The sequence below is a fragment of the Anopheles maculipalpis genome, chromosome 2RL (genome assembly GCF_943734695.1).
Source record: "Anopheles maculipalpis chromosome 2RL, idAnoMacuDA_375_x, whole genome shotgun sequence".
NCBI lineage: Eukaryota > Metazoa > Arthropoda > Insecta > Diptera > Culicidae > Anopheles > Anopheles maculipalpis.
Genome location: NC_064871.1, coordinates 78795011 through 78821715, shown reverse-complemented (window position 1 = coordinate 78821715; position 26705 = coordinate 78795011). Strand labels below are relative to the sequence as shown.

The following is a 26705-nucleotide window of genomic DNA, read 5'->3' as shown; positions in this document are numbered from 1 at the left end:
TTGATCATACAAAATGTATAATACTGAACACAGTTAGGAAAGGTTGGAGGGAAAATTGATTTGGCGCATACATGGGACTCTTATCTTAAATAGGAGGAAAATAGTTGATCGAAGCATGAGGAGCATTGCTTTATAAACGAAGAACGACAATAATTGGGAAAACTCTGAGTTCTCCTGAGCTGTACCCTCATTATCATGCATTCGCCTTAAGTATACGGATGTGCATATGAGTCATCACTCCTCTGTACAAGTGAACGGTTGTAAAAAAACTTTACAGTCTAAGTCATCGTCCATTGTCGATCTCATGACATGACCAGTCCATTGGAGCCTGGTGAGCCTAATACGCTGATCAATCGTGAGATCATTGTCCAATGATCATTGTCTTTGAATTCGGTTCCAAAAATCTCAAATGCAGCTGGCGTCGGTTTTGGAGTCTATACGAGTCTAGAACATAGAACATGTCACTGTCACTCATTCAAATAGCTAGAGTACCTAAATTTACAGGTGTTCTAGTTTAGGTAACAACCACTTTATCAATGAGTGGAAATAACCGTAACTCCACGTGTCCTGCTCCTTAACAATTACTGTACATAATCCTACTGTCTTGTCTTGTCGTCCGTTGCTTAAACTATCAAAATGATAAATGATCACATGTTCTGTGGCACATTCCTTTACGACTTTCAAGTTCTAGCTACTAAACACATACACTGTACACACGTTTAAAGGACACTTGTCGTTAGCTGCTGCTGAGTGGCGGTAGTGGCAATGTGATCAGTCTGATTCTCTAGCTTCAGTTCACATTATGGAGCAATCGCACGAACAATCCCCACACCCGATACAGTCTCCGCACCCGAAACAATCACCACAGTCACAGCAATCTCCACTACATTCGCAACAATCTCCACAACCGCACAGATCATCACCATCGTCTTCCCCACAGCAGCAACAGCATCCATCCATCTCTGCTTCGGGAGCATCTGGTGCCTGGAAAGGGTGACACAGCCGATACACATGCTATTAGAACTCAACCGTAGAATGACGATGCCCCCCCCCTAGAGGCAAGGTCAGCTAGACGACAGTACCAAAATGGTCGGTGGACTGGTGACCACGGCGGTGGTGGTCGTGCCAATTGTCGCGAGGTCATTCAGCACCATCGGCACCAGCAGATAGGTATCGTAGTAGTACTTCGTGTGTTCCTCTTTAACGTGCTCACCAAGGTCATCCTGCGTGTCAAACGTCGACTCACACAGTGGACACTTGAAATTCATGCTTGATATATTGTTCCCCGTTCTAGATGAGCCGTCGCGTGCGTTTTATTAACCGTAAACAACACACTATCGCGTTTCACGACCCGCACCAGATGACGTTCGATACAGTTCTACCAGCCAGTTTCAGACCGGTCAGACCCAAACAACGTATTAAAGCCCGCAGCAAGCGTAAGCATCGTGTCGAGAGGGTTTGCGTTGTTACGCTGCCGATTGTAACCAACACATCTAAAAAAAAGGGGCAAAACGCACACTCCAAAACGGCAATCACCCCTTGCTCGACGAGCTCATGCTGTTTTTCGGGGGTAGTCCGCCAATGACATCACTCATTTCGAATGGTCCCGGCATAGAGACCTATGGCAAAAATAAATTCCCCAGCGTCAATCTAATCCCAATATCAGGATCCCAATTCTTCTTAACAAGAGATAAGCTCAAACAGCATTGTAAATAAGGTCACCGTACAACCATGACGGCGAGTCACGTTTCGGAAAGGCTTAACCTGTTAACAGCCGTTAAATAATTTCGTGAACACATTATGACACTACTGCTGAGAATACGGGATAAGCGATAAGCTGATAAGGTGCATATCACCAAACCGCTTCCGTCTGGTCGAATCAATTAAAATGGATCATGGATTTCGACATGGGCAAGGATGTTTATGATACGTTTGACTTACCTCTTTCTGTGATATGTATCCCGTTACAGTTGCTATCGATGTCCGGCATGTCGCCTGTATCCAGTACATCGGCTACAGGGTTCTTTTCCTCCTCTAGCACCGGCATCTGTCTCATCGCTATCGGCTCGATTCCCTCGATCTCCTTCTTCTTACCATCCGCAGCCACGTAGTCCAACGATTGTCCAAGCAACGCGATCCGTCTACTCGACACTTCCACTTCCATGATCTTGTCCACCGCTTTTGTGTACTGTTGCTCCAGCTTTCACAACGTATCTTCACCGAGAACTTCCGTCATTATGCGCCCCATACTTCCTATGGCGGATTCCTCTTTAGTAAACCCGAGCTGATCTTACGGATTGTACGTTGACGAATCCACACTACGCTCGGTGAACTGTTCATCAACTCCTGCGGCAGATATCGCACCACCAAGACTGTTTCGAACAGACGGTACTCTACTTAGGGGTTCCTTGAAGTAGCAAAGGGGGCGTTGCAAATTGTCATCAAGAAATAACCGTACGACGTTTTGGCTGTGCGTGTGAGCTCACAGTGGACACAGTGGAAGATTAAACCGTAAATCGCCCAGGGCTTCCTGATGGCTAGGCAAAAAACAATCAGGTGTCAAACGAAACCGACTGTTGGTGCAAACAATTATTATAATCCACATAAGCTACCTAAACGCTACGCGTTAAAGTTTTGTTATATGTATATACTTTAATTTTCCATTCTTAATCACATTCTTACAGTTCTTCTTACAGCATCATCAACAACTAATCAATCACCAGTTTTCTTCATCTCTATCGCTCGGAAATAACTAATAAATATTAGCACGCGAAACTATAAAAAAGCTACCGATGAGCGACATTAATTAATAACACAACACTTTCTTCTTAAAAAGTGCTTGAGTTGAGAGTCTTAACTCGGATGAAAACGCTCACCCGCTCGCGTAGTACGCTAAACTGGAGGCAACCTAACTACGGAGCAAACTGGTTACTTTATACAAAACTAAAAAAAGGGGATTAATTTAAGCCACAAGAGTTTATAGAGAAGAAGCACTTCCAAATCCCGACAAGTGATAGCGCTACGCGTGGTTTGATGCACCCAACCAAACCTAACTCAGCACCAGACCCACAGTGATCGCCAATAATGTAGGACAACTTTTATGTCCACTTCTACTAGGTATAACTTCATAGAATGATCATCAGTAACTAAACTATCTATAGCATCTTTGCTTCACAATCTCATTGTTACCTGATGTCCAATAGTTGGTGGTCTTATTTTATTGGAGGTCACTTTAACCTTAAGCGTCAGGTTGCCTCCTTGTGAGTGTTTTTTTTTTCTTTACCAGCATCTGCATTTCATTATGCGGTGCTATTCAGATAACGACCGTTGGGCCTGCTGCGGGTGGAACCCCAGCAAAGAGATAACGCTACAGAATTATTTGTTAAAATTCTGACAAATCTTATCCTTAATCGACATACCTTATCGTTTTTGAATGCTTATCAATTAAATATCATTCATCGTGTTTTCCAGCCAAACGCGCGTGTCGTGAGGCAAGGGAAGTCAGCTAGTGAACTCCAACTCTTTTTTTTTATTGGAGGATCCATCCAGTTACGCCTGCGCATAAAAATCCTTTCCTACTAACGCTAGTACTACTCGCTTTCGCTAGCATTCGACGGTACGTTTAACCCTTTTTTCACCTCTCAATGCTTACAGAAACCATTTACAATTGTCTACGGGTTGTTGTTTTCTGTGTAAGAATTCTAAGTTTTGGGAGAAATAATTTTTCTCGCTTTTAGTTGTTTTTGGCGCATTTCCTAATACTTCGACCACTTTTCCGGACGAGTGCATTCTGATGAGTTTTCAGCAGTTTTTCGAAGCACTTCGAAGACAAACTATATATAAATAACACTACAAATTTGTTGTATACGTACACTTAGCATGTTGTTGGGTGTTTTATGAAAAATTAGTTTTTTCAAACATAACCTTTATTACGAACAACCCTAACGTGAATGATGATGAATGAGCAACTTAACTAGAACATACTAAGCAACAACATTAAGCAACATGCATCGGGTGGATGAGTTACTACTAGGTGCGATTGATTCCATGTGTAGCGTGCGTGTGCATGAATGAGAGCGGGGTACTACATTTATTGCTAGATGGACGCATTTTGCTAACAGTTTCTTATGTTTCTCGAACATTATTGGTGCCATGCTGTACAAAAAAAGTTACGCAAAAGCTAGTGCGTGCGCTAACGGCCGGCGCACTTGAATTCACGGTTAAGGTTGAGATCTATATACCATCGAAATAAATCATACAAGGTACAAGGTTCAAGGTCTGATTAGATAAGCCATTAATATAAATATTCCCGGAGTAGCCTATACTCTTGCTGATCGGTTTCTATTATTACCGTTAGAAGGATGATACCGATTGATGAGAGGCGAACCAATCAACACACTAATCGAGCTTAATTCTTCCCTTCTTTTCCAATCTACCGGAAACGATTGTGAAAGGTCATGAATACTTCAATAAAAAAACATATTTGGAGGAACATTTTGAGGGTGCAATCGTATAAATAATAATTAAAAAACACATTTTATCAAAATATATTCCACCCGTTGCTAGGCAACCATAACGCACACATGAACAGGATACTCTCTGTGCTGAACCTTTCATTTCCTTGTCGTAAGGGAGCTTCCGAAAACGGAAGTAAACAAAAACACATACACAAAGTACCTCTTAAAAGTTCGAATTCGAAAAATGTAAACAAAAATATTATTAAAGAATTATTTTTACCTTTCCTTTCCTAACAGGTGCTTGGGATTGGACGATGCGAAATTATAACTGGGAAATTTTATCTTAAACGTTAATGCTTCCCATTATTAACGGTGTTTTTTTTACGTTTGAGTGACGGTTCTAAGGTACGGCTGCACCTTACAGTTGTTGCAGTAGTGCAATCGGTATGCTGTAATCTCTGGGTCATACTTTTACTCTCGAGCCTGGCAGTGGTGAGTGTGTTGAAATCAACTACTATTTCATGTTTACCTTTTGTAAGCCGCTTTAGTAGCTGAATTTTTGTTTTTCTTTGCCTGTTTGCTTGTTTTGTTTTCTTTTTTTTACAGACCACTTCTGTTCCACGGCACGGCAACACCCTCGTCGTGCATCCGCCGGACCGAATAATCATCCCGCCTCGTGCCGCCGTACGCAAGCGAAGAACAGAAGCTGGCCGAATGTGTTTTGTGTGTATGTTAAACAACGGAATCTTTGCGAATCCTAAAAGTAAAGGTAAGTAAAGAAAGGTATGATGTTAAATGAGCAAACGAAAAAAAACGAACGAACAAATTTGAAACAAAAACACGCAAGCAAACACACACACATGGGTGGGTTGGTGGTGTGGTGAGAGCGGATGATATGACTGGTGAGGGAAGAAAACGTGAAGCGAGAAATAAGCGATGCAGATAAATTGCAAATTTGGTGCAATAAGGATGAGACTGTGAAGCATTGTATGGGTGGGATGAAGATATATACTCAATTCTTGGCAATTTCGGAGGACTTATTTAAGCTGCAAATGTATGTTCGAGACACTGTGTTAGACTAAACAATAAAACTACCTTTTTTGATACAAATTAATTAATGTAACAGCTCTCAATCAGCGGACCTTCTTACAAAACTATCACGCCATGAGAGAGTCAACCACACAGGTTGAGAGATTGACCACATGAACAGAGCAGTCCTATCTTGAGAATAAAAAATATGGTATTCAAAATGGATTCATCAAATGGTTCGAACTTCTCAAAACGTGTCCCTGAACTTCATATGAACTTTTTTCGGGTGTAGAATTGGGATTTTATGGGTTCGAGAACGGGTATTCCCATGATGAATAGGCTCACTGGATTAGAATTGCATCTACGATCTCGGAGAATAGTTTTACACTGTTGAACTGGCCTGAGAAAGGCTGTAATATTCTCATGGACGGAAAATGTAGATCCAAAAAGCCTACTTTGTGATTTTATTTGAACCTAGCTTCGATCGTTCCATTGAAGGAGCGGAACGAAATTCTAAGTTCATCACTAGTAGTAACCAAAATTCATAACAAGGCTCTTCACGATGCTGCACATATGAAGTAGGAAAAACCATAGTTTAGAAGACCTGCTGAGACGATTGTCTTATTGCTTTGTCCGACACTGTAAAGTGGCTCTGATTTACTAATGTTTCCAACCCGGAGAGATGAAAAAAGATTACACCTGAGCACCAGAAACGCCAATCTAGAGTAAAAAGATTAAACAACTCTTAACATTCAAGCAACTATTATCATCATTCGCGAGCAGGTGACTTTGCGGCGTATTAATGAAGTATAAAATGTTTAAATGAATGCTACAAAAAACAAGTATGAACCGTGATCGTCTAAAATCGAAGCATACATTCTACAGCAAATCATCTTCCTGTGATGTTAAAAAACGAACAAAAACGATTACAGTCTCGGCGTGTCACAGGTCAAAGCGATAGTTTTTACTACATCTCAACACTGCTCTTCTGGTTGTTTGCTGACTCTTATACACTCATTACTAGTTTCATCTTATCACCCATCAAAGCACAAAAGCTCGCAGACGCCTGACAGAATGTTTTACGAAATTCAAACGAGCGAAGAGGTGGGAAACAATAAAATCCGGAAACACGTGACAGACTGGCGGACGGGCAGGCGGGCGAAGGAGTTTTTTGAAAAGGGGTTAGAAGATACAACAAGCAATCTATTTACCACATGTAGTTCTCGGTTTGGGGTGCACGCATCACACCGACACCACCACCGAGCCGGCGATAGTTCATGCAGCCGCACAGGCGCCACTGATTCGTTTCCGGATCGTATACCTCGATCGTCTTCAGATAGGCAGTACCGTCAAAGCCACCGACGGCATACAATTGACCGTTAACTACCGCTAGTCCAACCTGGAAAGCGATACAAAATGGCAAATTTTAGATGCTTCCGAAAATGATTCCTTATTGTCCTGTTTGTTTCCCCCTTACCCCACTGCGTCTGGACGTCATCGCGACGATCGGGCTCCAGGAGTTGGTGTGTGGATTGTACCGCTCCGCCGACGACAGTTCCATACAATCGTCGCGTCCTCCCACCGCATAGATAAAGTTGTTAAACACCGCACAGCCAAGATGTTTCCTTCGCGTCGACATTGGACTAACGGCGCACCATTTGTTCTGCCGTGGGTCGTATCGTTCGACTGTATTTAACGGACACTGTCCATCCGAACCACCGATCGCGTACAGATAGCCGCCAAGCACAGCCACCGCGACTCCAAGTCGTCGTGTCGTCATTGGCGCTACCTTGGACCATTTGTTCTCTTTCGGGTCGTATCGTTCGACGTGATTCAAACACTGCACACCATCCTGCCCACCGACCGCGTACAGGAAACCATCCAACACGGCCACCCCAACACTGGTGCGACAGCTGGTAGTCGGTGCCACATCACACGACCACTGGTTCGTCTGCGGATCGTACCGTTCGATGCTGTTCAGATAACTTTGCCCATCGTGTCCACCGACCGCGTACAGCAGATCGTTCAGCACAGCTACACCAACACCACAGCGTCGCTTACTCATCGGTGCCACCATCTTCCAGTCGGCCGTTTCCGGATCGAATCGTTCCACGGAAGCAATCGCATCACCCGAACACCAACCACCAACCGCAAACAGTACCTCTCCGCGGCGGGTAGGTTTCCGGGGACGTGTGCGAGGTCCTTGCATTAGCGGACGTTCCTGTGGTAGCAGCAGATAGTTCTTCGCTTCATCCACCAAATCCCGGCAAGCTTCATCGGATCGTACCAGCAAATCCGAACCAACCGTACCGACAAGAAACTTTGGACTAAGCAGTGGCATCCGGACGTGTTGCAGCACCTGCGCCAAATGCTGTCTTCGATCGGCAACGTTATACTTTAGCCACGCCATAACGGCATTGAAAACTTGCTCCTCCGAACGTACGTTCAGCTCATCGCTACATATAATGTCCACCAACTGTCCGACCGGAAGCAACAGAAATTCTTCACTCTCCATCACCTCCTGGAAGTTGTGTTGGGTGAATTTGTCCGCAATTCGTAACAGTTCCCGGCACGAGTGTGTATCCGCGAACGCCCTGATGCCGAGACAGTTTTCCGGATCGAGCTGGCGCTTGAGAAACTCGCAACATATGTCCTGTATTTCGGCGAGCTGCAGTAGACAGGCGGCCGGCAGTAATGGTTGCACGTTCGACTCTTCCACCACGATGTGGGATGTGTAGCAAAAGTCAATCAACAGTTCCATCGCATTTTCGTCGATGTCGCAGATGGTAACTTCCGTTTGGCGCGATTCTTCCAACTCTCCCGTAAACATTGCCCGGAAGTAGGGACTGCAGGCGGACAGGATGACGCGATGTGCGAAGATTTTGCGTCCCTTCACGTTGATAACGACATCGCAGAGCTCCCGGTGACGGCGCAGCACGTTCAGCTCCTGCAACGTCACCCGGGGATGCTTCTCCGAGGTGTGTGATAGTCTGCTGATGATTGGTGGGGTAGTCGGGACGTAGAGAAGAGAAAGAAAACGGATTAGGTTCACGAGACGTGTTGAGATTTGCAGGGCAAAGAAGAAAAAACGGTCAACTAACCTCGCCGGTGACGGTGGCCGATCCGATATTAGTACGTCACCCATTCTGTTGGCCGCTAGGCGCAGCGGGGCAGAGGCCCAACCCCACACGGTATCTATCTGCAAGCAGGAAGGGAGAGAGAGACAAAGAATTAACTTCAGTTCAATAGTTACAAAACTATTCACAAACTACAAGTAACAAATAATATAACCAAAAACGGAACCTTTTTCTTTTTTGACTGAAGGCTCGTGGCCATAAGCTGAACGAATGTAACGTGAACCATTAAAAGCACCTCTTTCGAGAACGTTTGCAGAGCGAAAGACGGCGCGTATAGTTGGAATCTAAGAACCTGTCCGACCTAGCGGAACTTCTACATACGATGGGCACCATCGTGCAAACAGGTTAATTCGTTAGCCCAAACCGTACAAATAGAACACGCGATTATAAAGACCATTATGCTTCTAAACAAGTTTCCGAGATTTGTTTCTGGGCTCGTTTTCTCGGTCAGTTGATGCAGCATGCGGACCCTGACCCGGTCCACCGATAACGGTGCTCCGGTGGATGCTGCTGCTGGTGCAGTGCATTTGTAGAAGGTATTATTTATTACAGTGAATGACAGCAAAAGTTGTTATCTTTAATATTTACTAATTTAAAACTAAAATCTTTTTTATTGTGCTAGGTACTAGGCAGAATTTTTTTTTGCCTAATGGTTGACTGCAAGCAAGAGTTGTAACGATCAATTTGTATCAATTCCCTTCTTTTTTTAACTAAAAGTTTAAACAAAAAGAGGCCAATGTAAAATTTGGTACGTTCCTACTTTACATACTTTATATCGGTACATATTTTACTTAATATAAGCAAAACTCCGTCTGTAGTCGTACATGTTGTTTAGAGTATTGATACTGTAACAGCTGATTACACCCAATTTTGATCATTCATCGAAAATAACGCTAAAATCACAAAAACGTGGCTGTTCAGTGGAATGTCAGCAGCTGTAATATGGGACTAAAATTTAATGATCAACTTAAGTTGCTCCATATTGGCTCAGCCTACTCTCTACTTCCTACAGCTAAACCACAAGTGGCCCGTGTAAATCGATTTGAAAAAAAAAAAAAAAAAAAAAACAGGTGGGAGAGGCTTGCTACGATGCTTTAGAAAATATGTCCAGCAAATATCATCCAAAGCTTATCTTTCTTGGCTGAACAACTCTCTATTTCACCAGTACTAGTAAAACCCTTTAAGAAGTCCTCTGTTCCCATACAAAATCTGTGAAAACCCGTCTTTTGAGCAGAGATTTAGAAGGCTCTATAGAGGGGTTTTCCTTGTTTATTTGCACTGAGGTCATACCGATCATTTGTATGACACTCTGTTGGTCTTTCAGTTCTCACTACCGGAGAACGATCCGGATGGGATTTGAAATTAATTTGATTTTTGTCAAAGTTTAAGAGCTATTTCAGATATTGCAGAGTGAAAAATTAAACAAAGAATTGTCTTTTAAGGATTTTGATGGCTTCTATTGAATTCCTTGAGTTAATAGTTACCCCTCATGAGGACGATACGATATGAATGGGATTTGATAGCGATGTGGTAATGAAATAAAATAATAAAATAAAAAAAAACATTTCGCAAGCAAATGCAATCACTTGAGGATTGCAACCTCATTTTGATAACGTGACCATAAAAAAATCGTCAAGTATTAAGATAAAACCTTGAATTTTTAAGGTAGACCATTTTTTCGCTCCTCACTGTACATCTAAGCAATGCAGTTTGCAATGAATTTTCAAGAGCCACAACTGATGATAATACAACAACTCAAAACAACAAACACCAATTATACAAACCGGTGATGAGATTTAGATTATTGATTGTTTCAAGAGGTAAACAAGGTTAGTTTCTTCGTGGAGGCTCCAGCTAATTACAAACAGAAGTAATATGATAAATGCCTCTTTTGTTCCTTTACTTTATTGTGATTTAAGCTCTCTAAGAATGATTGATGTACCTCTTCCACACTCATATTCGCAACCCAATACAACCTCAAGCAGACAGATGGCAGGGAGGATAGATTTTTGCACAAATTTAAGGCTCTGGTTGCACAATTTTATCGCCCCCATGTGTCCCCTCCCACCACCCTCAAGCCCTTATACGATGTACGCACACCCCCCACCCTTACCTTTGTAACTTTTTATTCACACCTCGGCGGCGAGCGGAAGTTGGCTGCTCTTCGTACTACACACTCTTGCCGTACCTCTCTGCCGTCCACACCGTAAAACCCGCCGCACTTCACGCACAACTGGCTACTACACCTTTACGCGAAGCGAGAACACACTACGCACACGGGACACGCACGGAACATGCAAACACACACGCACGCACGTAGCCACAGCCACAGGGTGTGTTAGGGTGTCGAGAAGAGCGATGTTCGTGTTTCGCCTTGCTGCCCACTACCTTCTTCCTTCTTTGTGAAGAATTTTCTTCTCCTTCGGCCGAGGAAAGCACGACTTTTCCTTTTCGGCTGAATTCGATTCAGAAAATTGACCAACGGGTGGTAGCAGTGCAGTACACTGGCTCCGACGGTGATGGAACCATTTTTCCCCAAACGCAATTATGCGCGCACCGACGACAAAGGGGGGTGGTGGCTTTTCTCTTTTCACTGCTTTGCACACATACACAAGAGCACTGATCGGGCACACGCACGCACCAAAAAACTCGCACGTTTGCTTCTCGTTCGCGTTGGATAGAATTCGCTTCGCGTCGATTCGATTGCCGGATGCGCTTGCCTGCAGAAGTGCAATGTAATTTGCACCTTTGCACCAGCAGACAACGCAATTATTTGCGTATTTCTCGAGCGATTCTTTTCGCTTCCGTCCGTCCTTCGTTCGCGAAAATGGTGATGATGTTTTTGGGTTGACAGCTTCCTAAGCGCAGGCAGCGGTCGTTGAAGTACTCAACTCGAGGTACCCTAAACGAGATTATCTTTGCATAGAATATTTTTTAAAGTTTTTTAAATAAAAGAGCGAGCTTTTAAGGTTCCGGCGGGATTAAATTTTTTTTTTTCGAATTATTTTTACGCTTCCCAGTCATTTCATTCTAAAATTATACGAATTTGACAATGATTGTTTTAAAAAATACGACTCTGCTTGTCCTATAGCTCTCCCACAGTGACAATCGGCAGTTGTTGTGTCAAGCGAGTAGAAAAAAAAACAACAAATAGATTTAATACCTTGCAGAAGAAAGAAAAGATCTTGTGTTTGTGCAACCTAAATCTGAAAATTCCCTAAGAAAAGTGTTTAAATTAGTTTAACGCGAGTCTCGTTCCGTCCGCTCCACCATGGAGGCAGTGCCACGGATGCCGATGGTTAGTTTCGAGCTGAAAACCAGCCCCGAACCGACCAACTTCTCTGCCCTAAAGCAGGTATGTTTTTGTGGTGAAGATGAATCATCGTTTTATGTGCACGTCATTTGTTAAATTAAATTAACGAGTTGTGTGTCTACTTGATGACCTCCTCGCTCAATGTACGTTCTTTTGTTCGTCCTTTCCCGTAGTACATCGCGGAATATTATCAGGAAGATCCAGCATCATATTCGAAAGAATGCTACCAACTGGAACAACTTCGTGGCAATGCCGTACGGCCAACGCGAGACGTGGATGGTACGGCTACCATCCGCCGCTATTACTGTCAGCTACATTCGATCCAGAATCGCTTTCTGCTTGGAACGGTAAGCGAAGGCCAGCAGATGCTAACATTCCACTGGAAAGATCTATACGCCGGGTGTGTACTTACGAAATGGAACATAAAGTACGAGATGGCAGTTGTGCTGCACAACTTTGCCGCACTGCACACACAACTCGGCGCCGCCGAAAGTCGTTCCGATCCGGAAAGTATGAAGAAAGCTTGTACGCACTTCCAGTGTGCCGCGTGGGCTTACGGTTACGTGAAAGATAACTATGCACTGCTACTGCAAGGTGATCTGTCCACTGAGCTGCTTATCTTTATGCAGGCGCTGTGTCTCGCCCAGGCACAGGAATGCATTATGGAAAAAAGTTTGTGTGATAATCGGAAGTCGGGCATAATTGCTAAGGTAACGGCTCAGATCGTGAGTTACTACAATTCAGCGCTTGCTGCGCTGCTCACCCAAAATGGTGATGATGGCCGCATACAGGACATTGTTGGAAGCAAGCAGTTTAAGGAGTGGCGCCGGTATGTACGTTTTAAGATATCTTATCTTTCCTGCATACTGCTCCTGTACCAGGGACAACAGTCCGAGGAGCAGCAGAAGATGGGCGAACGAGTCGCACTGTACCAGGCATCGTTCGATAAGCTGGAAGAGGCGCGCAAAGAGTCAAAAGGACTGCCACAGATCGAGCAAGTGAACGATGCACTACAGTTCACGATGGATGTGGTGGAGGCGAAACGGAAATCGGCTAAAAATGAAAATGAATTCATTTATCACGAGGAAGTGCCAGATTTGAGCGCAATATCCGCGGTACAGGGTGCAAATTTGGTGAACGGGATCGCATTTAACGTGCTCGATCCGGATGCAATGGGAGAGGACATCTTTCACCGGTTGGTGCCGATGAAGGCGCACGAAAGTAGCTCCATGTACAGTGAGGAAAAGGCTAATCTGCTGCGTACGATCGGTTCGAAGCTGGACGATAAGGAGGCGGAACTGCAAACGTTTATCGATTCACTTAATTTGGATGCGATTGAGGCACCTACAAAAGCGGTAGACGATAAACGTCTTCCACAAGGGTTGGTGGATCGATGTGCAGAACTACAAGCCAAACCGAACGCCATCACCGATCTGGTACAATCGATGTCAACCCTGGCGGATACCTGCTCTGATGTGGAGCTAACACTAAAAGAGATCAAGAACTTGCTCCGTCAAGATGAAATCCGCGAAGAACAGTACCAAGCAAAAATTGGTCAACGATCGAACGGTGGCGCACACATGGTAGAGCTTGGCCGCGAACTGGCAAAGTATCAGGAGGCACACAACAAAGCTGGCGAGAGCAATGACACGCTCCGGAAAGCAATGGGCCTGCACGTACACAATCTGAAGATCCTTTCCCAACCGTTACCGGACATCAAGGCACAGATACCGGTCTGTACGGATAAGATTGACGACGCTGTATTCCAAGAGCTGAACACGATCGTCCAGAAGGTGAAGGAAATGAAGGTGCAGCGGATCAAACTGTACCAGGATCTGAGGCATAACGTCACCGAAGATGACATTACGTCACAGCTGATTGCGCTCGAGGGCAGTGGATCGGAGCAGAAGCAAAAAATGGAAGAACTGTTCCGGAAGGAACTTTCCAAGCATGATCAGCTGGTGGGATTGCTCGAACAAAACATGAAAGCACAGAGCAATATCCTGAAAGCCCTTACGGAGGTTTATGCCAAGTGTGCACCGACGTTGAAGAGCCTTTCGGACGTGAAAACGAAACGGGATCAATTCTTTTCCTCTCTATCAGCATCGTTCGATGTGTACGAGGATTTGCTGTCCAAGAGCGCAAAGGGGTTGGAATTTTATCGTAAGCTACAGAGCAATGTGCAGAAGCTTTACTCACGCGTGAAGGCAGCCTGTGATGTGCAGGAGGAAGAGCGTAATCAGAAGCTAAAGTCGAGCAATGTGCTTAAACGTTCGTCGATCGATAATAGTGCTGCTTCGGTAGGAGCGATCGCCGGTGTTGGTGGTGTGGGAGCTGCCGGAACCGGAAGTAGCGGTGGAAGTGGAGGACCAAAGCTTAAAGACTATCTCAAAGCAGGCACTATCACGCTTGGCTCCATTAAAGCGGCTGGGGTGGATAAAAATTCGGTGAATCATTTGCCATCAGTAAGACCTGCTCCAGTTGGTTCAGAAAGTACGGCCCCACTTGCGGGAAGTGGTGGAGGAATGTCGGTTGGTGGTACGGGGGGTTACTATCAGGACTCGTACGCCAATTATCATCAGCAGTATCAGCATCACCAACAACATCAACAACAACAACAACAGCAGCAAATGCAATATGGAGGTGGATCTAATATGACCACTGCAGGAACCGGGTATGATTACTCCCAGTACGCAACATCACAGCAATCACAGCAGCAATCACAACCACAACAGTCTGCTGCTACTCCTGCACCAACCGTTACTACGGGGTACGTCAATCCAATGTATCAAAATGCGGGTCCTACGACGAATTATTATTACAATCAAAGCCAAATGCCGGTATCGAATGCAACAGGTTACGATTATGCCCAGTACGGTCAGGCGCAGGTCCCACAGCAACAGCCATCACCTGCTCCCTCGACATCATCTTCCTCGACTGATGTCAGCCAGCAGCAAGCATCATGGACACAGTTAAACCAACAGTTTACTAGCATGAATCTCCAGCAACCAGTTCCTGATGGAAACTACGGGTCCCAAGTCGCTGGGTCCAGCAATAATGCTTCTTATACGCAAGGTTCTAGCTATCAGAATACTGCAGGAGTTAATCAGCAACAGCAATATCCCGCTGTTTCTCAAAGCCATTCCTATCCCACACCATACCCGACATCTTCGAGTGAATCGATGTCCTCGGTTTCTTCGACCCAAGATTTTTCGGCGTACGCGAACTACGGTCAAACTTCGACCTCACAGCAACAGTATCAGCAACCTGGGACTCAGATGCAGCAAACGTACTCATCTCCCTCCCAATTCTACCAACAAGCGCCTTATCAGACGGAACAGACTGCATCTTACGGATCGCATCCGGGTTATTCCTATAATCCACAAACTGGAGCATACGATTACACCAGTGGCTTCCAGTACGATTCGTCCAACGCCACCGTTGCATCCTACCAGAACCAGTATGTGATGAATCCACAGTTGGGAGGCAACGCAACCTACACAGCTTCTGGTCAAACGGCTCCGGCATCAGTTGATTCATCTGCCTCTCAGGCGTATCAAGTCTCTACCGGATCAACAGGAACACCAGCGTACCCACAAGGACAACCAACAAGTACATCCTACTACACTCCCAATGCTAGTGTGCCCCAAGCTGGTTACTATCACCAAACGTCCACCTACTCGACCATACAATCGAACCAATATGCGTCCGATGCAACTGTCACGCAGCAAAACACACTCCCACCCGCTAGCAATATGCACGATGCTGCCAGTGTTGCTCACTATTCCCACCACACGAACTCGTACGTAGATAGTACCGGTTCGCAAAGTACCACAACGACCGCTTCGGCAACAACCACCTCCTCACCCCAGCAACAATCTATCGTTACGCCACAAACCGCCACGCAGTCGAAAAATATCGATCTACTCTCCGGGATCGATTTTTCTCCTGCGATTGTACCACCGATATCTGTCCCAATTCTACAACCTCAACCATCGACCGTTGGATCGATTGCTGGCAGCACTGTCAATGGGAGCGAAGTGGGCAGCGTTATACTAACACCTACGAAAGCGAATGTTGATCTACCGGTGGAAAAGGTTACTACCGTACCAGAACCACCGCCATCAGCGAATGTTCCCACAACACCGAGCGCTACGGCGATTGGGGAACGAAAGCCAAGTCTGGACAACCTATCGCTGTGTTCCGATCTGAGCTCAAGCTTTGACTGGGAAAGTGCATCGGTTTGTGGTGCAACGGCTTCGGTTTCTGGTGCGGCTGCTAATCCGGCCGATAATGTATTTTTGCGACCGGCCAAACCAGACCCGTTCGAAGATGCGGCTACGCTGAAGTGGTTCCATAAGGAGGTGGAACGGTTGGAGAAATTCGTTGAAACGAGCGGTGTAAAGACGCTGAATGGGACGACACCATTGGATAGCAAGTGGAAGGAGTTGCAAGATCTGTTGGTAAGTGCAATAATCGTTAGAGCGTTTATTTGTATGCACCTTCCGTTGTGGTAATTAACAATTTACTAAATTAAATCCAAATTTTAGGTAAAGGAAGAATCTAAGCGCCAAGTAAGCGTAGCACGCCTGTTTCCCGAAAAGAATCGCTCGATCGATTGTGTCCCTTACGATCATGCCCGTGTGCAACTGTCTACCGATACAGACAACTACATCAATGCTGTGTACGTTAAGGTAAGTGTCCGTGTAGCTTCATAAACCTCAAACTACAAACGACAACCGTAGTGTCATAAGATTAAGTTTAAGAAGTAACATCTAGACGCGAAATGAAATTGGAAAGCGTTTTTTTGTACGCATGCACGCTAACACTCGATTCTCTCTGTTCCTGTGGTTTTAATTTCTTTTCCGTGTTTTTTTTTTCAAACTCTTTTCACATTTTGAAAATAACCCAAAAGTTTCAAAGGGATACTAAATTGGTAAGTTTATGTTAACCCCGCCATTTCCCGTCCCTACTATGCCCGAGAATCATTCCATTCAGAAATGCTAACAGAAAAAAGACGACTTTATTGGTTTTGTATAACTTAATTGTAAAGGGACGTGCTGATTTTTGAAACATACATTACCTTTCAAGCTTTTATGGTAAAAAGATGATTTATTTATAAAATGGTATAATTTAAAATCTTCACAGGATCTCGGATTCGGATGCCCGCATTTCATTTTGGCTCAAACTCCGCTCCCAAACACAGTGAACGATTTTTGGAACATGGTCTGGTCACAGAAGTCCAACGTGGTCGTTTGTTTGCATACAGCTAATGAGGTAAGCATGCTCGTAACAAAATTCTTACTTAATACTTACTCAATCAACATCTCCTTTTTTTCTCCACAACAGCTTTTGGATCCCTTCTGGCCAACGGAACTAGGCAAAGAGCTCAGCTACGGTGACGTTTCGGTGAATCTGATGAAACAATTCGATCTAACCCACTGTACCGAACGTACGTTGCGCATCAGCATGCTCGGCTCGGACTATTCCCTTACCGTCGCACTACTGCAACCGAAACTTTGGCCGAAAAATTCTCCGGAACAGATCCTCGGCGTGGCGCAGTATCTGATCGACTCGTACCGGCAGTACAATCAAGAGCAGAAGCTACCCCAACTGCGTCCGCTCGTGTTAAACTGTTTGAATGGGACCGATCGATCGAGTTTGGTAACGGTCGCGATCGTTACCATACTGGCGACACAAACCCGGAAGCCGCTTCTGATCAGTAAGAGTTTAATATGAAAATTCCTACAACGGATGTGTTTCAATAAACAGATTTTCTGATTTGTGCGATCTTTTCAGATGTAATCGACATATGGTACCGGATCTGTTGCCAACGCAAGGGTGCACTGCGCGATCCGAATCTGATACAACTTTCGTATCAGATTGTACTGAACAACGGGCACGGCATACTGAACAAGCGTAAGAGCACGTATAAAACCCATCCTCCAGTTGTACAACACTCATTCATCGTTTCTTCTTTTCATCTTGGCAGGTGGCATACTAACATCGTACCAGATGAAATCGGCCCAAGTAGCAAGCAGCACTGTAAAGGAGGAAGCCAATAATGATCCGTTTAAAGATCTTGATCCACTGTGGAAGCTAAAGTAGTAGCACTGCTGTGGCAAAATGTTCGGATAAAGTCTTTGTTATTCTTTCCGCTCGCCTATGTTTGAGCATTTTCCCGAGCGTTGGGTGGACCCGTTAGTTGCACCTTCCGTCAGTTCGATATTTAATCATGAACAGCATTATTATTCCATTTTTTTCAACTTACACACACACATACAATATTTCGACAATTCGAAATCGTTAACCGTGTATGGGTACATATTATAAAGGTATATTTATTTATATTGCTATCAAAAAAAGAGAATTATATGTTATAAAACGAACAAAACCGTCACGGTTGGTAAATTGTATTACAGAAAAAACAGAAAAGCAATTGAACACATTTTCATTTTCTCATCGTAAAGAGAGACAGAGAAGGAGATAGGAATGTTGTGAGAAACGAAAATAGTTTCCTTTTGCAATAAAATATCTATTATTTCAGTCGAACCAAAAAAATACTGGGAACAGTGGGATCTATTTTTCTTTCCGTGGGGGTTTCCCTCCGTAAAGAGCCATTGAAAGAATAAGCACAATGTCCTTAACATAATGCCGCCTACGTCATTAAAGCACTTTGTAATCCTTTCACTTTTATGGATGAATGAAGGGGAAACAAAACAAAAAATCAATAGCCTATGAAGGCTTTCCTGTTACTGGGAAGATTTTGCGGAGCAGACGGGCCTTCAATAATCTACCCGGACAGGCTTGATTGATCCTTCCATTGACCAACTGCCCTTTACAGATGCGGTTGAAAGGGGTGCATCCGTACCAAGACAAAGCAGCAAATATGAATATGCATTTGCTGTAGCATAAATTACCACCGTAATTAACGAGAAGCATACAATGATGATTGGTGTTCCTTTTCGTTTTTCGTTGACAGTTTGAGTCGGAGAGCAAAAGGACGAAACAAGTGTGTTTAAAATTTTGGGAATTTTAAGAATTAAATTTTATTTAACCTTTTTAAAAGATAATTAAGGGCAAATATGTTCCGAACAGTGCTCACTGTGCTGTCCTGATCCGTAGTTAACTAGCTCTCCTCGACAACGGTCCTGTGGCGCAATGGATAACGCGTCTGACTACGGATCAGAAGATTCCAGGTTCGACTCCTGGCAGGATCGCTCGCTTCAAGTTTTTTTTTTATTTTACTTCATTTATTTTCTCTTTGATGTAATGGAGCAACCTAAAGTAAACGTAATAATTATGTATTTTCCAATGTTTCCAAACGAACCCTCCATAAAAAGCAGTGTCACTTTTCTGTCTACCCAACCAACCGTGGCAAAGGGCAGTTCGCGCTCTCTCACACACTTCCTTTTTGTCTCTTCTCGCTTTTTCGCACGCGCTCTCTCGGTACTTTCTTACCCGTGGCGAACCATTTCATTCTCGCATTCTTCCATTGTAAGCAGGCCCTGCTGTTTGGTGCTTGGAATCGAACCGCGGGGTTTTTATTTCACGCTACGTTTTGCGAACACGCGGACCGCGAGATAAACCCACCGGGCCGCTGGTGCACACCACCGAATCTTTCGGGAAAAGACTTTCGATCTCGCTGGATGGACCGGATAGAAAGCTGCTGTGAGTGTTGTTTTGTGCTGTGAGTGTTGTGTTTACGTGGTGGTTTCCTTGGTTTTGCATGAAGTGAGGGAGATTATTTTCTCTTAAAAATAGTGTAAATACGTTACAGAATTGTGATCGTACACAGAGGAAAATGTCAAGAGTTGTACCGTCGTCCAGTTGATTGGTGATTACGTGGTGATATCGCGTGCAGAGAAAACCCCCTAAATCCCAAGCGAGTGTTTAGTTCACGTAAAGCAGTACATTTACATTACAAACGGGGGTGGAAGCGTAGCAAAAGAAAACCTGAAATACACTTATACCTAATGCAATGACGACGACGTGTTGCTGTTGATTGAAAAAAAAAGGTAAGTTTTGCGTACTTAGTAGGCGACGTATTTTTAACACAAACACACCCTAGCGCGCATACTACTTCTGTGTGCACACGTGTTGGTGAAGAAGAAGAAGTAAAGGGCGCAAAGTAGTAGAAGAAAGAGTCTCGATCTTGCCTCCATCATCCAAGTAGCCGCGGGTTGGGTGGTTGGTGTGTGCGAAGATTTTGAGGTCAAGATTGAGAGCGCATCTTCTTCTCGCGCCACAACACAAAACAACCACGATCGCGATGTGAATGTAGGTGTGTGTGTCCGTTCAGTGGCAGACTTCACAGCTGTGTTGTTTTTTTTTTTGTTTGTTTATTGCAACACCGGTTGGGTTGGGTCGGAGAGTGGATGCTGTGAAGGACAGGCCGATCGTGCGATCCGCGAAGAGATAATGCCAGCCGTTGTGTATAGCGATCCGCGGTCAATGAAGAATTATGGTTTTGCATTTTTCAAATTAAAAGCATACTAAATTCTATTTTTAGTTTGCCCAATTTCAAGTGGGATGAATCGCAAAAAGAAAGTTTCCGGCTCCAGCGAAAGACGTTATCTTGCTGTATCGATAACTTGCCACGAACGAAAGTTGTCACCACCCATCGGCGACTGTCTTATCTTAGACCCGCGTGTTCGATATCTGGTTGAGTGAGAATTGGTTTGTTTATTCAGCTGGAAGCTCCACAAGCAGCCTCTTGTCGGCACTAACCAATTCAATATTTTCTCAAATCTCATGGAATTGTTCGGGCTGCTTCCAGGGTATGCAAGGTGATCGATAGCGCTCTTTTGTTGCGTTGTGTAGTAGTGTTGCTTATGGACGATCATGCGTTGAGGAATTTATCAGGTGTTCAAAACGTTTTTGAAGTTCTTTTGTAGCCTTTTGAATTATGTTAAATATATTGAAAAAAATGTAAAAGAATTAAAGCACGAAACTCGGGGTTGCCGGTCGACAGGGTTAGAGGTCAGAAAGGAGCCTCGTAGGCCAGAGAACCCCTTAAGTCTTAGCCAAATCAGCACCTTTAACAAGCCAGAGAAATTAAAAAGCCAGTAAGGACCTTAGCTAGAGTCCGTGTAGGCCCTCGAAAAGCTTCCTCAACACTTTTGATTTAAAAGAGCCTCTAAACATCTTGATCCTTGTCCCCGAGTACTTGGTACATCAATCAGTCCCACCAAATGCCACGAACTCTGTAACAATGTTTGAACATCGAAGATGAAAACCTCGATTATCGAAATAATTGTAATATTTTTTAAATAAATTTCATCAAAACTTCCTCAGAATCAGATTACCTTGCCTTTTTATTTATTATTTATTTGTCAATTTCGGCTTATTTTTTGACTGACTTTGATGTGTTTTTTATTCATAAAGAATGGCCAGACCGTATAGCTGTGTTTTTGTTTTTATAATCAGTGTAATTTTTGTTTGGTTGAACAGTGTTTAGAAATAATACTTATTAAACTGGTTTATGTGGCTCTAATTTTGTCAACAAACGAAACTCTTACTGAAATGTTACCCTTTATTGACTGGTTATTACCCTTTAATTACCATTACATCTTACTTGGCTTTTTTTGTAAATGAATCTAGTCTTATCTAAACTTATTAGTCGTTATTTTAAACATAAAAAATCAGTTAAAACAAAAGACATCAATAGTTCCAAAAGAGATTTTTTGAAGATTTGTTAAACTTTAGTTTCATCCATCTAAGCAAAGAGCCACTAACAATCACAAAGAATTTACTTAATTTTCTCATAAATGAGCTATAGGTTAATTTTTGAAAATACCACATTTTCAGAAATATAAAAGTTGAATTAAAAAATACATTTGAAAATAATAAAAGTATAAGCTTACTAACGAATAATAAAGAAATATAAAATATCCAATAATTCTTCGATTGAAATCAAGCAAAGTGTAATTCCCGCAGTAGTTGACGTCTGACTATCAAAATACTTAATATGAACACCACAAACAAAAGCAACGAGAACTTTTCGCTTCACCTAATCTCCTTCTCCATTCGAAATTTGCTCTGGCGAACCTTACCAAGCCAAGTACGGGTGGCTTATGTTTCCAAACAACATGATCTTTAACAAGCCGCTTATTGCCGCTCCCCTTAAAGCTTCCCTTTCTCCTTGCCTTCCACCCTCATACCTTTCTATTATGAATGCATCTATTTATTTCTCACTGAGAACTGTAAGTGCGTTCTCCTATTGCGCTGGGTGCGAGAAGTGTGGCATAAAATTGCACTTTCAAAAGGTAAACGTCGCAGTGGAAGCGAGTTTTTATATAATGCTAGTGAGCGAGATCTGTCGCTCCCCAAAGGCAAAGAATGATAAGCATGCACCTCGTCAACAACTGGCCTACCTGAAGGTTCATCCTTCGGTCGGGGATTTTTCGGTCACGTTGAGGCCTGTTACCGTTGGGTCGGTGTTTTGCCGGTCCGGTCTTTTGGTTTGATTGATGGAAACGTGCAGATTGGAATGGGCGGGACGGTGAACTTCCCCGTTTGAAGCTGCCCTAGATTGAGTTCGAGGCATTTGCGATAAGTCACAAACTGTGCCGGCAAAGAGGAAACCATAGTGAGATAAAACAGCCGAGGGTGTGTGAGCGAGATACGGTGGGATAGTGATAAAGTGAACAAGTCGACATTTGACCTGATGCCCTTGGAATTATTAAAACGAGAAGATATTGGCAACAGATGGGGGTTTGTGTGTAATTTTACATCCAGCTGCAGGAGACAAAGACACGTCAAGAAGACAGACAACTTTGGAATTTTTTAATTTAAACTTCTTATCTTCAAGAGTTTTCAAGCGTCTGCTCCTCCAGGGAAGTTTATCTTCTGCTAGTAAAAAAATAGTCAAAATAGATAAACTTGGCATTTTACTAAAAGCAAAACAATGTGCTGTAAAATCTATTAATCCTCCAGTTTATATTTTTTCGTTCAAGATATTCGACGTCCCCTTAACGCATCGGAATAAACGCGGGAAAGAAATTATGAACATCACAAGAACTCACAAACGGACATATCAACGGTTGGCTCAGAACGATTTTGAAACCAACCAGGAGCTAGTAACGGGCGGAAGTAGCGATTCTGAACCGGGCGAGTACGCTGACAGTGACGATCCGGAGGCGGCACTAACCACAGGCCGCAGATGGTTGCGGACGGCGCAAGGTGTCATCGTAGACGTTGATCCGTTGCGTGCTGGTGGTAAGGCGAACATGAAAGCAGATATGTATAAGGTTAGTGAGGTATATGCGAAGAATGTGTCATGAGCAACGGGGTTGTGGGTTGCAGCAGGTAGTGTGAGAAGATCGCATTACATTTTCCTTTACTTTTAAGGTTACTCAAGTCATTAGCCATTTGAGTGTCAGAAGGCTCCAATTGATGACTTACTTTAATTTGTTAGAGTTATGGTCGAACGATCAATTGCTGTCCAACAGAATTGCGTTTGAGTTTGTTTGGCAGTTTGGCAGCAAATTTAAAAGAATGGATCAGAGGATCCGAGGGCGTTGCTCAACGTCAAGTATTCCTCCTAGCTCGGAGAGTTCTCGGTTGAGCGTAAAGGTTGATCGTTAAGAGTAGAGCCGGCGAGATGATCTGCTTGTCCAAAACGATCTCTGCATGTTACAGGCACACTGTTACACACTGTTTAGACCGGAGCAAAGCGACCGTTATTGTCTACGGAAGTCCGCAAGGAACGTAGAGCGAATATTGTCAATTTTCGCTGGCTGAACTCCAAGCGTGTCAGAGATTGAGGTATCGTAGGCCACCGCACTACGAATGCGTACTCTACGGCAAATCAGACTAACGAGCAGGTTGTTCTTGATGACGATGTGCTCCAGGTGGACATAAAAGCTCAATTTATCATCAAGGAGGAGCACTCTGACATTACGTTATCGTTCGATGATTGATCGTTCGCATTGTAGGCATAACTACAGACCATTTGCGGAGCTCCAGACCAGGATAGGAATTTCTCCCAAATGGCCTGAAACAGTAGTTGCTCCTCCTGAAACAGGGGTGCTTAAGGCTTGACATTGCGTCAAAGCTGTGCGAAAACTGGGGTCTCATTTTCATGCAATAATCTGCTCCGGGAACACAAACATCTTAAGTTTAACTAGCCGTATCTGTGTGTACAGCCTCTGGAGACCAGTATAGATGATCAAGTGTACATAAACTACAGAAGATCCTGATTCTTGGACTTGTATTTATGTTGGATGTAGTATGATAGCTTTAAACTTCTCATAAGGACAATTCCTTAAATTATTGGTGTAAGTTGTGGAACTTATCAGTGTAATCAACGGTTTAAAAATAATGTTTAAAACTCGCTTTCGCTCTATTCAATAACAACTTGCTGTCAAAAGGTCAATTCCAGTCATTGTCATGAGGCTCTATGCTGTCAGTATCGAATGTTCGGTATTCTAGCAACCCCAGTGACTGGAATTTTAATGCCTGTTTATTATTTTCTCAAATATTTGTGAAAGCAGATTTCTTTAAATAAATGTACTACAAGTCTAGTCTTTCAAGACTCATTGGTAAAGTTCTGACATGGAGATGCTTTATTACTCTTCCTCTAGGAATTAGGTAAAAATTTACTACCTGTAACTAATTTAACGACTTTCGCCTTCATGACTGACGGTCAATTATTGTATATTTTACATTTTTTAAGCTACATTTTTCTCTGCTAATGCTCCAACTTTATCCCCACTGCTTTCAAAGTACTTTAAACGGTCAACTTCCTCGCGAGACGAATGTACACACATATATCACTAATTTTTCCCCCGAATTAGACAGCGTCATGCACCGAAGCCCGACGCTTCTTTTTCCTGTCCGCTGTCCATGCTTCACAGCTAATTTACACACGCGAGTAGCTTCCAGCGTAAGCACAATAATTAAGCGCACTAAAAGGTGTGTAATTAGGGCTACCTGATATACATATATGTATATAAAAGTAAAGCTACCGTATGCAGAGCTCATGTGCATTTGAATGCATTCGCTTATTTCACATGCCTGGTTCCGATTAGAGGGTGGAAATGGTAGGACAATGCTTGCAATTATCTCTCTCCTGCCGGAGTTTCACACTCATTATGTTGTGCACACTTGTTTGTGTAACTCTGCACGAAGACACCACGGCGGTGGTGTGGTTATGTGCAAAAGGCGAACTCAACCTTGCATTGTTAACAGAAGCAGTTTACAAGCCGTAGAACACAATCGACCAGCTGGCAAATGTGGGTCTAACTTGGGTGAACATATGATACTTGTTTTTATCAAAAAGTTGTATGATGGATTGTTTTCTTGGCCCTCTTTCGTCTTCCACGGTTCCCATGCGTTGGGAATCTCGTCGGATCGACTCATCTCCTCAGTAACAACTCAGTTTACACGGTACAGCAAACAGCTTGCTTGCTGGCCTAGAACAATCATCGAGCGTCTTTGTTTCGTGGCGGGACGTTTAACATCCATTAATGCGTCACACACGCATGAAACCGACCATCATCTGCCACTCTATCACCCGTTTCGAATCTCTGTATACTGGCCTTTCCAGCGCGGGCAATTAATGCAGCACACTGTCGGCAAAAGACGGTTTTAATCGTTCGTTTGCGCCTCAATTGGCTTCATCCTGATTAGACGAGATGGAGAATCACCACCGTCCGAGCAAACCTCATGCTGCATGTGGGCCGATTTAAATGGCGGGCTGTCACTACTCCGTCAGCACAACCAGCAGATTATGCAGTGCAACATGAAAGCCTCCGACCGGTTCCGTAGGTTTAATTGCAGTTTGGCAGCGCCTGACACATAGCTGCCGAGGAGGAAGAGGAACTGAACTGCAGTCAAAACGCACACACACACACACACCCCGAGCTCGGTTACGGTTCGGTAGATCACGTTTCTTAGATCATGTGCAGTCGGCATTTAACCTTGACAGGAAAAGTGAAAGGATAGCAAGTGCAGAACAGGGCAGAGAGACAGAGAGATAGGAGAAGATTGCTGTAAGCGATACCTCCAACCACAATGTTTTGTCCACTTTGTTCAACCACTTTCTATCAACGGTACACACCGTCATCGTTACACGGCTAGTATTTCCTTCCCCAACTTCATGTAAGATTCGACCGGTATAGGCAACAAGTCGTCGTTTGTGTTGTGTTTACACATCGTACTGCAGCGTCCAGCATGGGAGAAGTAAAATGCCGGTTGATGCTCCCCCGGTTGGGGTTTTTAAGGGTGGTGGAGCTTGTGAGAAAAATGCTCAGCGAAGAGAGTGCGTTACGCGCATGAGAAGTCGAGCAGTTTGTAACGCTTCGTTTGAGCACAGTCGGCAGTTGGGAGATTTGAATTGGACAACATTTTTATGTTTTGAAAATTAATTGCACGCATTGCACCTTTTAAAATGGGAAATACTCTGTTTGTGGTGAATCAATCACCCCATCCTCGTAATGTTCGTAAACTTCCACAGAGTGTGTCGTATGAATCTGACATCAGAATTTGTGAATATTCTTCTTGGATTAGTGAGCTCAACTAAGTCACGACGTCCAACAAATGGCCTACCTGACTTTTTGATAGGATAGTTGGATAGTAGCCACGTAGTTGGATAGTTAGTCCTCACTACGGCTACCTACTGGAACGGCCTGGATCGTGTAGAGCGATATTGTCGCCTCTACTCCCAGTCCGTCCTTTAAGGGTATTATTCTTTTAGTTAACCCTATTCTTGTATTTATGATTCCTTAGTCTCTACCTCCCTGAGTGGCCCAGTGGTATAGGCGA

General features: G+C 43.8%; 4 protein-coding genes and 1 non-coding gene across 9 annotated transcripts in view; 3 read left to right on the top strand and 2 right to left on the bottom strand.

Moving 5' to 3' along the window:
* LOC126568035 (kelch-like protein diablo) overlaps positions 1–10841 on the bottom strand; it is a 92671-nt gene extending 81830 nt beyond the window's left edge. Inside the window, exons 1-5 of one of the 3 annotated variants that reach the window (XM_050224434.1) lie at positions 10737–10841; positions 8588–8685; positions 6964–8479; positions 6698–6885; positions 5163–5214 (exon numbers count right to left, since the gene is read on the bottom strand). In XM_050224434.1, coding sequence (XP_050080391.1) covers positions 5190–5214; positions 6698–6885; positions 6964–8479; positions 8588–8631 — 1773 coding nt within the window. In that variant the 5' untranslated portion in view covers positions 8632–8685; positions 10737–10841 and the 3' untranslated portion in view covers positions 5163–5189. Of the gene's footprint in view, positions 1–5162; positions 5215–6666; positions 6886–6963; positions 8480–8587; positions 8686–10736 lie in introns of those variants that run through there. The other 2 variants (XM_050224435.1, XM_050224436.1) reach the window with 2 other exon arrangements.
* LOC126567888 (venom dipeptidyl peptidase 4) overlaps positions 1–26705 on the top strand; it is a 532783-nt gene that overhangs the window by 487247 nt on the left and 18831 nt on the right. The window contains exon 1 of one of the 3 annotated variants that reach the window (XM_050224230.1): positions 22930–23188. The exons of the other annotated variants lie outside the window; for them this stretch is intronic. Within the exon in view, the coding sequence (XP_050080187.1) occupies positions 22943–23188 (246 nt within the window). The 5' untranslated portion in view covers positions 22930–22942. Of the gene's footprint in view, positions 1–22929; positions 23189–26705 lie in introns of those variants that run through there. 3 annotated transcript variants of the gene reach the window in all.
* Positions 796–26705, bottom strand: part of LOC126568601 (uncharacterized) — a 447537-nt gene continuing 421627 nt past the window's right edge. The window contains exons 2-3 of the mRNA XM_050225101.1: positions 1083–1269; positions 796–984 (exon numbers count right to left, since the gene is read on the bottom strand). Coding sequence (XP_050081058.1) covers positions 796–984; positions 1083–1268 — 375 coding nt within the window. The 5' untranslated portion in view covers position 1269. The remainder of the gene's footprint in view (positions 985–1082; positions 1270–26705) is intronic.
* On the top strand, positions 11757–18044 carry LOC126567745 (tyrosine-protein phosphatase non-receptor type 23). The gene is made up of 7 exons (XM_050224022.1): positions 11757–11978; positions 12110–16399; positions 16487–16630; positions 17085–17213; positions 17286–17658; positions 17736–17855; positions 17929–18044. Exons 1-7 carry the CDS (start codon positions 11895–11897, stop codon positions 18042–18044), a joined length of 5256 nt encoding a protein of 1751 aa, XP_050079979.1. The 5' UTR covers positions 11757–11894.
* Trnar-acg (transfer RNA arginine (anticodon ACG)) lies at positions 19084–19156 on the top strand. Its single transcript has one exon. It is a non-coding gene; the product is annotated as a tRNA-Arg (tRNA).

Bases quoted from the DNA above. Each gene is read 5' to 3' on its own strand.
- LOC126567745 (XM_050224022.1), top strand. From the start codon at position 11,895: ATGGAGGCAGTGCCACGGATGCCGATGGTTAGTTTCGAGCTGAAAACC. The intron at 17,659-17,735 runs GTAAGAGTTTAA...CGATCTTTTCAG, and splicing joins CCGGAAGCCGCTTCTGATCA to ATGTAATCGACATATGGTAC. The intron at 17,856-17,928 runs GTAAGAGCACGT...TCATCTTGGCAG, and splicing joins GCACGGCATACTGAACAAGC to GTGGCATACTAACATCGTAC.